Source organism: Marmota monax, unplaced genomic scaffold (genome assembly GCF_021218885.2).
Source record: "Marmota monax isolate L192 unplaced genomic scaffold, Marmota_monax_Labrador192_F-V1.1 WCK01_AAM20220418_F8-fsc00041, whole genome shotgun sequence".
Taxonomy (NCBI): Eukaryota; Metazoa; Chordata; class Mammalia; order Rodentia; family Sciuridae; genus Marmota; species Marmota monax.
The window spans coordinates 15374035-15388858 of record NW_026695238.1 but is presented as its reverse complement, the minus strand read 5'-3'; the positions used below and the strand labels follow the sequence as shown (position 1 = coordinate 15388858).

Here is a 14824-nt window from a genome sequence, read left to right as displayed (position 1 = left end):
CTCCCCTCAACCCTTGCCTTCAGCAAGTGGGCTGAGCAGTGGAGAAGTCTCCAGAACCCTTTTACCTGCTCCCTAGAAGCACAGCCCAGAGCTACACATCCCCAAGTCTTCCCATGGCTGCCCGGAGAGCTGCTCATCCCCCCTGGCATCACATTAGGCTCCAGGCTGGTGGGTGCCATGGGCCAAACCTTCACAGAAAGTGCCCTAGAAGCACCCCCATTATGTTCCTCTCCTTAGGGCCATCTCCCTCCCTGACTCAGAGCATCCCCTCCTTCTTTATGCCCCACCTCAATGAAGCACAGTCCACCCAGGAAGCCCACGTGGCTCACAGTGGACCCATTTGTCTGGAGAAAGCTATCCTCATGGCCAAGCTCTGCTGTCACTGGCATTGGGATTTGATCAGCCTCCTTGAGCCAATCAGATTCTCCTTCCCAGGAACTACAAAGCAGGACCTGGACCACAGAGCTCAATTCGTGGTGCTGAGTCACATAAATTGTCATGCAAATGGCAGGTCCCCAAGCTCCTGGGATGAACGCCCAGAGCTTGGCAGGTCTCTGCCCACCCCAGCAATGGGAGCTCAGGATCTTCCTTCAGTTGAGTTCCCTGGCCACTCCAGGGTCCTTCTACTACATTCCATTTGCCCCTAAAGCTAAACAAATCTGATTTTGTTGCTCACACTCAATAGAAACTTAACCAACTATCCAGGGCTCGATCAGGGACTTGACCCCCAAAGTGGAATCAGCAACAAAGGGTATTTTTGCCCAACTTGTTCTCTGCCCCATTAATTTCAGGAACCTCTTTAAGAAGAACCCTGGGGCTAGGATTGGTCAATTAGAAATCTCTCACCATATGTTTCCAGAGAAACAAGTTAGAGAGACCAGGACCCAAAGCCTCCTGGACACCCCAGGTCCCACTGGGTGGCACACTGACTTCCAGACACCTTCTCCCCTCAGTGGCCACTGCTGAGCCATTCTGTGGTGGCTGGCCTTTCTTCTAGATGATGCCCCTTTCCCCTCAGGAGCCAGGGCGCTAAAGGCGGCAACTTCTGCATCAGGGTCAGAAGCTCAAAGTCCCAGTCAATCAACCCCACTTGCAACCAGGGATCACATGACACACTTTATTTCCAGGAGGAAACTCGGACTTTCCTATCTAGCACAACTGAAGGGCTGACTGTGGGGCTTTGCTCCTGGCACCAGGAACTACAGCCGCTCGCGGGAGTCTGAGCCGATATTTTCACTCATCATTGACAGCCTCCTTCTTCCCTTCCTCAGTGTCTCCCCCATCTTTCAGATTTTGGCGAGCAAACTCTTCAAAAACCAAATTTGCATCCTGAAAACTAAAAAGAAAACAGAGACACCTTGTTCAGTGCCCTCTCAGAGCTGAGAATGAAATCTTAAGAGAACCAAGACCCTTGATCTTCTTTTGGCAGCAAAGGAATGAATCAAGGCTTTCCCCAGGATGGAACAGGGGCCCATGCCATTTTCCTCATTTTTTTTTTTTGTTGTTGTTGTTTGTTTAAAAGATTTTTTTTTTTTGGTGGGGGGTACCAGGGATTGAACTCAGGGGATACTTGACCACTGAGCCACATCCCCAGCCCTATTTTGTATTTTATTAGTAACAGGGTCTTACTGAGTTACTTAGCGCCTTGCTAAATTGCTGAGGCTGGCTTTGAACTCTGGACCTTCCTGCTTCCGCCTCCTGAGCTGCTGGGATTATAGGCGTGTGCCAAGGCACCCAGCCTGTTTAAAAGTTCTTTAACAAAAAGGAGAAAAGAAGAGAGCCCACAAGCATAGCCCTTGGGAGCTAGAGGACACAAGGGAAGGGCACAGAGACCCCAAGAGGGGTCTATGCAGGAGGAGGAGTCACAGGTCAGAGAAACAGAGCAGAGATTGGTGGCTTACCTTTCCTTTGCTGTGAGCCCAGAAGGAAGGAGAGAGGGAGAGAGCAGAGAGAAGAAGAGGTTAAAATCAATTCCACATCAAGCGCCTGGACTGTCTCCCCTTTCAGCTGAGCAGTTTGAGGGGTAGTAAGTTCTGAAGGCGTCTTTCTTGGTGGCTGGGTGTGACTTCTGTTCTTAGCCTTTCTGTCTGCATCTTTAGCCATCACTCTCTTTTGGTTTTGCCTTTGATTTTTGAGGGCACTGATGGAACCAAGGGCCTCATACAAGCTAGATAAGAGCTCTTCCTCTAAGCCACGCCCCAGCCCACCATCACTTTTTTTACAGGGTGCCTGAAACTGCCATAATCTCACCTTTGGACCTCTTCCCTGATTGTCCCCACCCTTTGTATGTCACTCCTCTTTTCAAAGTATTTCTCCTTAAGTGTCCTTTGGACCCCATTGAGGTCAGAGTCACATGGAGACTGACCATGCAGCTCCAGGCACCAGCCCATCGGGCTCTCGGGGATGATGTATACCAGCACCCTGGGTAAGGGTGTGCACTAACACCTGAGGACCACCCCCTCATGCCTCAGTTTGATCTTCTGGGGTCAGGTTAGGTTTCCATGTGTTTCATATCCCCAGATGAGTTGCTAACCATTTGAGTATGCTTTGTTCTTTTTTAGTTTTCTGGTCACCTAATAAAGTTCTGGTGCAGTTAAAGAGCTTCAGAAACTGGGAAGCAGTGGTTTGATGGTGAACTTATGCTTTTGTGTCTCAGGCCTACCTAGAAGCCAGTACAGGAGGGAATATCTGTGAGAACCACTGAGCACAGAGACCCAAAGAGAGCTTAACTCATCAAACTTTTCCCTGACAAGAATACCCTGGAGCCCTACAGTGCTGAGCAGTAAAACCCACTAACTGGGACCCTCATCCCTGAAAAGGCAGTCAACAGGACGGATCCAATCAACACTCTGGGGTTTGGTGGATGCTCTTGGCAGCAGACAATAAAAACACTTTTACTTCTTCAGCACTTGCTAGGTACAAATTGCTTGGCCCCTGGCTCTGGCAAGGCCTATCTATAAATCATGCTTTCTCTGCTTAGACTCTACCACCTCTACTCAGGGAGTCAGGAACTAGGCAGAAAATGAGAGCCATGAGATTTGGTCACTCTTAGGTCTCAGGAAATCAGAGTTTTGTAACCACAGGATGATTTGTCCTAATTCTTGCCTCCAAAATCTCAGAGGACAAAAGATTTTATTGTTTTGTCCTGACACTGTGAGATGTCCAATGTAAGGGCCATAGCAACAGAAACATCAAAATGATACATGGGAAGGAAGAGTAACTCTTCAGCAGCAAAGGAATCGATCAAGGCTTTCCCCAAGATGGAAAAGGGGCCCATGCCATTTGCTCCTGTTTTTTTTGCTTAAAAGTTCTTTAACAAAAAATTAACTCACAAAGTCTGCCTAAAGCTCTTTGGGTGGTTATCATTTGAATGTCCTTAAAAGAACAATTGAAGATTGGGACCACATTTTCAAGACTGAATCTGTGTTTTCCCGGCTTAAAGTCCTAATTACTCCCAAATAAATGTAAAAAATAAAGACCATTTTTATGATACAAGCATAAGTGAATCAAAAATGTAAGATTAACTATTTAACCAGAAGCTTTTGCCAATGTGCATAGAGAGTTTGAATCTAAAATATTTGGAAAAGATATTTTGAGACAAAATATTTTGAGCCAAAACCTAAAATGAATATGAGAACTCATTTTAATGGGTAAATACCCCTCATTTTCAACATAGAAAAACTATTTGTCAAATACGAGGAAAAGAAACCCTGCTGGTTTATACCACTTTTACTTAAAAGTCTTTATTATTATAACTATGGAGAATTCTCAAACTGGTTGATTTTTCTATCAACCTGCCTAATTATATAGGGGAGAATTTTTCCTTGGAGTTTCTAAGATGCACCTGGATTAATTCTGCTGCCTCATTTACTTTTTTTTCCCAACACTTGGAACAAAACCCTGGGCCCCATGCTTGCTAAGTACATGCTCTACCACTGACCCCTCATTGAGCTTTTTTTTTTTTTTTTGGTACCAGGAATTGAACCCAGGGGTACTTAACCACTGAACCACATCACCTGCCCTTTTTTGTATTTTATTAGAGACAGGGTCTTGCTGACTTGCTTAGGATCTTGCAAAGTTGCTGAGGCTAGCTCTGAACTCACCATCTTCCTGCCTCAGCCTCCCAAGCCACTAGGATCACAGGAATGTGCCACTGCGCCCAGCTCATTGAGCTTTTCTTAAAAGAACTTCCTTGAGATCTAACTCCATATCATCCAGTTCTCTTTACAGTGACAGTTCAACAAGGCTGATGTTAAACACAGAGTTGTACACTATCCTTCACTTGACATCCATCAAGAGCCAATGGATTTATAAGTCAAATGAGCCAAGATGTGAGGATCCCAGCCTGACCCTCTTTTCTAGTCTTTTCTGTATTCTCATCATGATGCCTATGAATGCTTCCAAATGATACATTAGGCCTTTTGTTTCCAAATGAAATGCAAAAGCCTTGGGCTCTCAAACTAAATCATCCTAAAATCTAAATCTAGGTCTATTGACAGCAGAGATTCTGGGGTTTTCCATTACATCCTTCACACAGGCTCCAGGGGGTAAACAGGTGAGTGCTTTCTTCTGGGCTAGCCCAGTCACCTTGTGGATGTCACCTGGTAACCCCCCTACTCAGAGGTGCAGTCAAGAAAGACAAGGAATGAGTACCAATAAGTCTACCAGGGGAGAAGAGCTCGAGACAGCCTGGACAATGGCGCAACTAACCTGGGTCCTCAGGCTGGGGGTGCATGAGACGGAATGGTACCTCAGTGGCCACTTCGCTAGAAAAAAAGAATGTAGGCTGGTTAGTAGATACACACACACACACACACAAGGTTAGTGGCTTCATAAAATATCCCCAGGCCCAAGCTGAAAGATAATTTAGCAGAACTCAAAGCAAAACAGAAATCAGAATATAGTCAAGTGAGATTTTGCAATGCATTCCCTGGAATGTGGTCCAGGAACTTCACTCAGGCATGGCTGGGCAACCAGTGTTCCAAGTTCCCTGTGCTGCTTACTAGATGTAGTGACATATGTTATGGGAGGAGAAGAGGCAAAATCCGACAGGAAGGACAGAGTAGATTTTGTCGTTGTTGTTTTGGGGTTTTGGTAGTCGGGACTGAACCCAGGGGTGCTTAACCACCGAGCCACATCCCAACCCTTTATAATTTTTATTTTGAGACAAGGTCTCACTAAGTTGCTCAGGCCTTGCTAAGTTGTTGAGGCTGGCCTTGAACTCGCAATTCTGAGGGAGGATGGATTTTAAAATAGTCTTTGCAACAAGGTGCAACATCCTGAATGTGTTAAAACCTGTGTGAGGCTGGTGTGTCAAGGGTGGGCACAGAGAGCACAACAGTCTGCTGAACTCCAAAAGTTAGAGGACTTTGGGGCGACTTGGAATTTATACCAAAAAGAAGGAAGGAAAGGAGTCAGGAAGGAGGACGAAAGAGAGATTCAGAGAAAGGGAGAACAGAAAGATGAGGAGAGAGGTGAGAAAACAGGCTCCTCCTTGCATTCTAGGGCCCCCTGCTTCCTGCCCAGGGCTGACCTCTGGGCCAAGCACATTTGTTTAAATAACACAGGTACAGATAGGATCTAAAAGAAACGGGTGTGACCTGGGTTCTAGATAAGAGATGAAGATGATAAGAATTGGGGTAAAAAACCATGTCAAGTCAATGCTGACTCAAATATTTCTAATTTTTTTTCTTTTTGGTACTGGGAATTGAACTCAGGAATGCTTTACCAATGAGCTAGGTCCCCATCTCCCCATCCCCCCACCCCCACTGCCTTTTTTAAGACAGGGTCTAAGTTGCTGAGGCTGATCTTGAACCTGCAAACCTCCTGACTCAGGGGGAGGAAATCACTGGGATTACAGGAGTGCACCACCACACCTGACTCAAATTTGTTCCTTCTTTGTGCATGACTTAAAAGGAAGCTGTCACCATTCACAATTATCAAAAGGTAGAAACAATCCCCCCAAAATATGCATAATGTGGTATATCCATACAGTGGAATATTACTCAGCCATAAAAAGGAATAAAGTACTGTATTAGTTCATGCTACAACACAGATGATCCTTGAAAACATTACGCCAATGATAAAAGTCAATCAAAAAGGCTCCTTATTATACAATGCCATTTATAGGCAATATCCAGGATAGTTAACACTGGCAAGCAGATTAGTAGCTGCCAGAGGCTGTGGGAGGGGAAACAGGAGTGATTACTTAATTTGTACTAGGTTTCCCTTTCAGATAGCAAAAATATTCTGGACCTAGATAGTGGTGGTGGTTTTATAACATTGTAAAACTACTTAATGCTGCTGAATTGTGCACTTTAAAGTGGTTAAAATGGTATAATTCATGTCTTGCACTGCATACAGGTGCAGAAGACAGCTAGATAGCTATGCGGAGTATGTGGACTTTCTGGAGGAGTCTCTTTGTGAGGTGTAGACCTACTTGTCACCCCAGACACACACTAGTGAGCTAAGCACTGCATGATGCTCCAGAGGCAGCAGCATCACTTCTAACATATGAGTAGAGCTGCCCAGAGACCAGCTTCTTCAGTTCCTCTTAAGAGGAAGGGCTTACTGGACACAGTGGTGTACCCTGTAATCCCAGCAATTTGGGAGACTGAGGCAGGAGGATCATGAGTTCAAAGCCAGCCTCAGCAACTTAGTGAGGCCCTAAGCAACTCAGTGAGACCCTGTCTCAAAATAGAAAAAGGGCTGAGGATGAGGTTCAGTGGTTAAGTACCCCTGGGTTCAATCTCTGGTACCAAAAAAAAAAAAGGCTTATTGTCCTTGGCGTCCTGCGAATCAAGTGGAAAGGGAGGAGAAGAGACTTACCTGGAGGTGAGTTCTCCCAGAAAGCTAGGAAACACAAAACAAAAACAAATGGCTGTGGTGACTGTCCCCAGTGGCAATATGACTTCACATCCCATTATTCAGAGGCAAGACCTGACTCGGTTCTCAGGTTCCTTGCCCACATTCCCCACTTCCAGGGTCTTTCATTCCTTAATATTCAGCGTCCTCCTCCCTACTGTGACTCTTTTTCTCAAGAGGATCATTTAGGGTCAAGAAGAATAACTTAGGGTCAAGAATAAGCCACAGAATCATAGAGGTCTCTATGAGAACACCTTAGAGTTGCTCTAGCCTTTTATATCTGCAAGGTGGGATAGTGGGCATGACTGGTTTCAGGACCCACTGGGGATACTGAAACTTCAATGTTCAAGTCTCTTATTTAAAATGACGTGGTGTTTGCATAGCACCTTCACCCATTCGCCCATACGTTCAAAATCATCTAGAGATGACTTAAATCACCAATACAATGTAAATGCTGTATAAATAGTTATTAGACTTTATCATTTAGGGGATAACAAGGGGAACGTCTATACAGTCAGCACATATGCAGGGTTTTTTTAAGAACTCTTTTTTTTTTTAATAATTATTTTTTAGTTGTAGTTGGACACAATACCTTTATTTTATTTATTTATTTTTATGTGGTGCTGAGGATCGAACCCAGGGCCTTGCACGTGCCAGGCAAGCACTCTACTTCTTTTTTTTTTTTCATTTACAAATATATATATTTTTATTTTGCATTACAATTCAAGCACTCTACTTCTAAGCCACAATCCCAGCCCCACATGTGCAGTTCTTTTTTTTTTTTTAGTACCTTTTTTAGTTGTAGATGAACACAATACCTTTATATTGTTTATTTATTTTTATGTGGTGCTGAGGATCGAACCCAGGGCCTTGCACGTGCAAGGCAAGCACTCCACTGCTGAGCCACAGCTCTAGCCCCCACATATGCAGTTTTTAAAAAATATTTTCAATCTGCAGATGGTTGAAGTCACCAATATGAAACTTGAGGATAGGAGGACTACCTGAATTTGCTTTTCTGGACTGCTAAGGGAAACTCCACCTGGTTCTAGATCCTCACAAAGGAAAGAAAAGAAAGCACTATCCAGGGCTGGGGCTGGGGCTCAGCAGTGGCGTACTTGCCTGGCATGTGTGAGGCACTGGGTTCAATTCTCAGCACCACATATAAATAAATAAAGGTCTATCAACAACTTAAAAAATATTAAAGAAAAAGAAAAGAAAGCACTATCCACTTCAAAAAAACACAACAAATGGAAACTTTGTGCTAACAAAATACCTAAAATAGACCTGTGTTCTTTGTGGCCCCAAGCAAAATTTGGAGAACTCTTTACCTACCCAGGACCCTGGGACATATTCAGGATCTGCCTGTGATCAGAATAGAGACTTTGGCTGTGGAATTTGAAAGGGAAATGAGAAGCCAAGGTGTTTTTGTTTTTGTTTCCTTTTGGTGAGATTAAAGACAAGGAAAAATCAGTTTCATTAAAATAGAATGAATAGTTTCTTTAGAGATGTCAGCACTCTTGTATGAAAAGGAGCCTCCCAATTCTGTGATTCCATGTTAGGGGAGGGAAGATGCAGTCCCTCCTTGGTGGGCAGATGCCTCCCAAGATGCAAACAGATGAAGGTCACTGGGAGTCCACTGGGCAGCCATTGTTCTTTCTGAAGTACAATGTAACATGAAACTGATTCTCTTTCCGCTCTCTAGCACTCTACAGCGCTCTACCTAGGTGGTGTGCAGGTGCAAGCTGTTTTGGCCCAGGGTACGAACAGTGCAGTATTTCACAACCTTCTTTTCCAGGGACAAATAGAATGCAACCCAGGCCAGCACAGGAGCCATTAGGCTCTGCCTCCGGCCGCTGTCTGCCTGTTAGTCCTTCAGGAAAGAGCAGTCCCAGGCCAAGAGGGAGCAGGCCAAGTGCCGGCACTTACCCTGACACGGTGAGCTTCACCTTGATCTGGTAAGACACCAGGATGCCCATGATGGTGCGGTCCATGCCCTCTTTAAGGCTGCCCAATAGAAAGGAAGAGCGGAGGGTGAGGAGGCAGCAGGAGGCACAGCCTGTGAGGGGATTCTTGCTCCTCCAACCAGGGCCACTCATCTGGAGGCTGCTTCTCGGGAACTGGTGAACTGGCCCAGGCCAGCCTGAGTCCAAGGACTGCACATACACGTGAAGGGGTGCAGGGATGCCTGCGTCTCCTACTCCTGCAGTCCACAGAGGGAGGAGCGTACTTCCTCCCCTCCTCTGTACCCTGGTCATCCAGCCTCTCCCCAGCCTGCTCCACCATCTCAGCAGGGCAGGCATAGAGTCCTCCCATGGGCTTTCCCTGCCTGGGTATCTGTCTCTGTAATGGTCTCCCACATGCCAGGCTCCTTAACTGAGCTTTCCAGCTTCTCTGTAGCCTGAGAAATCTTTCAGGTTCAGTTTTTCGGGGAGATGCCTCTGCCGTCTCCTACCCACTGCCCCACTGCCTGATCCTGCCTTGCGCCAGCCTTGCCAACTACAAGCCTGCCCCAGAATGCCTTCCTTCTCCTCTCTTGTCCCCTAAGACCCCAAGTTATAGTTCCCCTCCTTTGGGAAGCCTTCCCAGACACTGCCAGGGAGCATTGGGACTCGCTCCTCTGTGCTCTGCTCATGGGAAAGACACGTGGATACTCTATTGTAGCCCTGATCACAGGAATTGTGACTGATCTGGACCCTGCCCCACCGGCACCCAGTATGTGCCTAGCAGTGAATGTTTAAGTGAGTGAATGAGGTGCATGAGATGTGCCCCAAAGAGGGTGAGGTGTGACTTTCCTTGACAGAAACTTCACTCCAAATCTCCTAACATGCGTGGAATTCCTGTTATCTGATACACACCACAGTGGAAATTTTATCACAGGTTTTTATCTCACACGACCCAATGAAGAAGACTTAAGTATTTCAGGATGTCCAATAACAGGAATTAAGGCATGCAAATTATCATGAGCTGGACTCAGTGGTGCAGACCTGTGATCCCAGCGGCTCAGGAGGCTGCAGCAGAAGTCTTGAGTTCAAAGCCAGCCTCAGCAATTTAGCAAGTCCCTAAGCAATTTAGTGAGAACCTGTCTCAAAATAAAATATTTAAAAACGACAGAGGATGTGGCTAAGAGGTTATGTGCCCTTGGGTTAAATTTCCAGTATAAAAAAATTTATCATGAAATACTAACTAAAATAATGTGAATAATGATAGAGATCATGATGGAGGACCCTGAAGGCAGGGGATTGAGGGCAGGGGAGATTGCGTTGACAGCTCTGGGATCTGGGATATGGCCCTGAAAGTTCTAGCCCAGAGACCAAAATCTGGCCCAGGAACATGTGCACCCACGACCACACTGATCCCCAGAGAAGCCTCTTTACCTGGAATTGTGGAGAGGGTCACCTACTCAGCAGAGAGGGGTTGCCACCAAAGGGTATAAAAGAGGGTGTAAGCTTGAAACTCCACACTTCTGCTGGGATTGGCTCTTGACCTCATGTTAAATAAGGCCAAACACCCAAGGAAGAGAACGTACTTTGTCACAGGCCCGAGAATACCCTGCAAGCTCTCGCCCTGCCGCCTCCAAGGTGATGCCAACAGACCAGAAGTTGACCTATCTGACTTGCATGAACCCATGGCTTGGTAGACTCACATTCTGTAAGGCCAACAGTGGGGTCAGTGAGTATTCTCACTGTCAAAGGATTTTCTGTGAGTGAGTTGCCAAATTACTGAATTAGATTCTGGAGCATGTTCACAAGGCAAGAATAACAGAGAAACTGACACCACAGATCTGCTTCCTCAAGGGCACGACAGTCATGTTATGGACAATGGCACGCCATATCATAAACATGTTTTATAGTTTGCAGAGTCATTTAAAACATGTACATTTCTCCATGCCTTGTGAGCAAGGTGTATTTATTCTCATTTTATGGATAAGGAAATTATCCATAAGATTAGCCAGAATGAGAGACCTGTCCAGGGTCAGCAGCTCAGTTAACTGGAGAGCAAAGTCCACTCCTTACCAACTCTCTGGTCAGTAGCCTACTGGGGCCATGGAGGGACCCTCCAGCACATCACCCAGGGAGAGGGCAGGAAGTGGGTCTTGAGCTGGCGCATGGCTCTGACCACAAGCCCTCAGAGCCCTCCAACAGAGAGACTCCCAGAAACAGAAGCCCAAAAGGGTGGCTAGGAGAGCAGCAGTGTTGACTTCTGAGCCTTCACTGTACAGTTTTTTCTAGATCTGTTGCCTAAATCCAGCGAGTGGATCTTCCTTCCTCCCTTCCCTCCCCCCTTTCTTTTAGTGCTAGAAATGAACTCAGGGACACTCTACCATTGAGTTACATACCAGTCCTTTTTTTATTTTTTATTTTGAGACAAGGTCTTGCTAAGTTGCCCAGGCTGGCCCAGATTTAGACCTTCCTGCCTCAGGCTTAGAGCAGCTGGGATTACGGGCAGGCGCCACCATGCCTGTAAACAGTGCTTATTTTCCTATAAAGCTCATTGACTTCTGCAGCCCTCGGGATCCCACTTTTCACCTTTCCCAGAGGAAATAAGTGGATGAGCACAGCCAGCTGCATGGCTCAGTTGTATGCTTAGGACAGTGCACCAGCTAATGACGCTTTAGGAAACTAGCAGCTGACATTGCTCAGGCGCCTTCTGAGTGCTGGGCTCCATGCTGCATGCAGCTTGTGTCAGTCCTTATCACCACTCTGTGAGATTGGGACTCTTATCACCCTCCCCCCTCCACTGAGAGACAAGAAAACAGGTTCTCAGAGAGCTCAAGTCATTTGCCCAGAGCCACCCAGAGTATGCAGTGGAGCTGGGGGTACCCAAGGCTGTGTCCAGGGTCCACCAATATGATCACCGCCTTGTTCCAGATAGGAGAAGGAGCCTCATTTGGGCCTATGAGACCTGCACTCTCTACCATTAATGCCAGCTAGCCTGTCATGCACACCTTGAGCCCGGGGGACAGACCTGCACCAGCTGGCACCAACACGACTTTCATGCAGTAGCAAGGACTCACATGGTGCTGGAGGCGAGGTTTGTGTCCTCATGCTTGATCTTCCCATCCAGAGCAATGCCTCTTCTTTCTCGATTGTTAGCCAACAAGGGCACCAATGTCAGGGTCTTGGTAAAAGTGTTATTAGGTAACACTTTTTCTCTGGAAGAAGAACAACATAGAGGAGAGTCACCATCAACCCGACCAGACCCTATTTGTCATCCAGCATTTCCAGGATCCAAATTCCCTATCCACTTACTGGGAAGAGGAGCATATTGTTAGTGAAATTGCAAAGTGGGTTGGCAGCAATATCAGGACATTGCCTCAGACCTCCCAACCTGCTCTGAATTGCTGAATTTCTAAATAAGACAAACGGGTCCCAGGTCAGAGACCCCAGCCAGTCTCCTAAGGCTCTATGAACCCCACAGTATGCAGCAGAGCCATCAGAGCAGTGTCAATAAGCCCAGGTGGGAAAGGTCCTTGTTGCCAAAATCTGTCACCAGGAGACTGATGGTGGGATGGTGAGCAGGGTAAGGAAGGGGCCTCCATCAGTGGCCACACAGACCAAGCTGATTCAGGTCCAAAGCAGCACACACTTTTCCTCTACTTGGTCTTCTGGGTCATCAACTGAGCTCTGAGTTCCCCAGCATCTGACAGATGGCAGGAACCCTGTGCCAAGAGGCCGATCTGGGGTTGTGCTTGGGACACAGCATCACCAAGATCACAAAGCAGCATCTGAGGCTGCAGAACCAACTCTGCTGTTCACGTGCTGGGCACCAGGCCTTGGTGAGGGCTGTCTGTACACCTCTTATCTTGTGCTCTGCCAACCCTGTACTCAACAGCCACACAGTCGCAGCCTTAGGCTGCAGAGCCCTGCGTGCCAGCAACACGCCCTGCATCCTGGTACCAGCCAGAGGAAGGCAGGGTGTGACCTGAAAACACTGCCTGGGAGCTGGCATCAGGACTACTTCCCAAGAGTGTTCCAAGACAGCTGGAGCCCGAAATGCCTCCCACAGAAGGGTTCCCCTATTTGAGCTCACTGGGGAGTTTAAAGCAACTGTGATGGATCCTGCCTCTGGTGGATATAGGAAGCTCTTCATAGAATTTTGTATGAGCCCAGGATGGCCCATGTCCTCCCACCTAGGTCTTGGGGCAATCTATCAAATGAATTAGATTTGGGCAGTGGCATTGATAAAAATGGACTTTGCATTATTGTAAAAGTGACAGAAATAGAAAGGGGGCCCTGAGACTGGGCTGCATGATGGCCTTTCCTGAATCACAGCTTGCCAAAGGACTGTGGCAAGACCTTAAGGCGACTTCCAGGGCCTTCAGGACCTGGTACTCAATGGCAGGCAACAGATTGAAAATCAGGTACGACCTGGCTTGAGGAAACCTTCCCACTGGAGTCCCAGGGTCTGGCACAGTGGCTCATGCTCTACAGCCTTCTGAGTGGCCTCTAGCCTAAGACCCACTAACACGATCTGACCCAGCTTCCAATCTCCCTCCCCCACCCTTGGGAGGATCTTAGAATGGTTTTCAGTCTCCTGAGATTCATTTGACGAAAAGACTTAAAAGTAGGCTAGATAACAGGGTATATAGTTAAAAACTCAGTCAGGACTATTTGCCTGGTTTTTTTCTGAGCATCTGCCAAAAGGCCAGCTGGGGCTAAGACTCCCCAGACCCCAAGGATGGCAAGGATATGCCCAAAATGTGGGACAGACCCTAGGCCTGGCATTAAGAAGTCAGCTAAGGAGTTGTGGTTCTTTCCTGCTTCCCTCCACTGAAGGCCTATATTTAAACTTAAGGATGAATTTGTTTTGAGTAATAGTTTATCCTAAAGTTGCCTTTTAAATATTGTGCAATATTATCTTAGTGAATCAGTTTATCTTTCCTCACCAACAACCCCTCCTCTCCACCCCAACCTTCCTTTGACCCTGGTAATGTTTTCTACATTCAGTGATGTTTAGAACATGCCAACTAGATAAAGTGGAAAAGACCTTCTGGGGTGAGAAATACCCCTGCAACATGTGTATTAAATGTTTCTGGGCTCAATGGTGCATACCTATAATCCTAGCCACTAGGGAGGCTAAAATAGGAGGATTGCAAATTTAGGTCAGCATGGGTAACTTAGTGAGGCCCTGTCTCAAAATGAAAAATAAAAAGGTCTAGAGATGTAACTCAGTGGTAGAGCCCTTGCCTAGCACATGTGAGCTCTTGAGTATAATCTCCCACACCACACACACACACACACACACATTAAAAAAAAATGTATCTGACTTCCTAGCACAAAGTGCAGCCTGCTTTGTCTCTCATGAATGAAGGAGCCACTGCAGGATTCTCATTTGTTTTTGATTCTATCAAAGAGAGAAAAGTCATTCACAATGACAGGCTAAAAATGAATGCATCTTCCTAATCAAGTTATCATTGGTATGGAATTTTCAAACTGAATAAAGGAGCAAAAGAAAGTCCTAGCCTGGTCTGACAGCTCATTTGGCCATCTGCTGGGGCAGGGTGGGGTGAGCAGAAAGAGTCCACATTACCAAGGACTCATGTCAAGGATAAATAGGCAGGCGCCCAGCTGTTCCCGGTGGGTGACACGTCCACCTTGATTTCTCCCCTTGTTTGTTTGAAGTCATTGCATTGTTCTCTCCAACCTCCTGTGACATGGAAGGCGCATGGGGCGAGGTAAACAGAGCTAAGATGCTAACTTTCTTGGCATCCCCTGAAGTGAGAAAAGGGGAAGGAAGCAAAAAGCTGGGGGGATGGCTGGGCATTCTAGTTCTCAGCATGAAAGAAAAAGGAACTTGACAGAGAAGGTTGGCCACCCCGGAAGTAGAAATGCAACTGTTACTTACTGTGTTTCCTCCATGGCCACAGGCTTGACGTAATAATCACTCGAGTAGAGAACCACATTGGCCACTTGCTCCACTGCAGAGGGAGGATAAGAGGCAGTGATCAACGCTGGGCCCC

General features: G+C 46.6%; 1 protein-coding gene across 3 annotated transcripts in view; it reads right to left on the bottom strand.

The window, feature by feature from the left end:
- Positions 1-1103: 1103 nt before the first annotated feature.
- Positions 1104-14824, bottom strand: part of Sag (S-antigen visual arrestin) — a 33573-nt gene continuing 19852 nt past the window's right edge. The window contains exons 9-15 of one of the 3 annotated variants that reach the window (XM_046439694.2): positions 14710-14782; positions 11879-12016; positions 8791-8868; positions 6829-6852; positions 4711-4766; positions 1902-1911; positions 1104-1336 (exon numbers count right to left, since the gene is read on the bottom strand). In XM_046439694.2, coding sequence (XP_046295650.1) covers positions 1234-1336; positions 1902-1911; positions 4711-4766; positions 6829-6852; positions 8791-8868; positions 11879-12016; positions 14710-14782 — 482 coding nt within the window. In that variant the 3' untranslated portion in view covers positions 1104-1233. The remainder of the gene's footprint in view (positions 1337-1901; positions 1912-4710; positions 4767-6828; positions 6853-8790; positions 8869-11878; positions 12017-14709; positions 14783-14824) is intronic. The other 2 variants (XM_046439696.2, XM_046439697.2) reach the window with 2 other exon arrangements.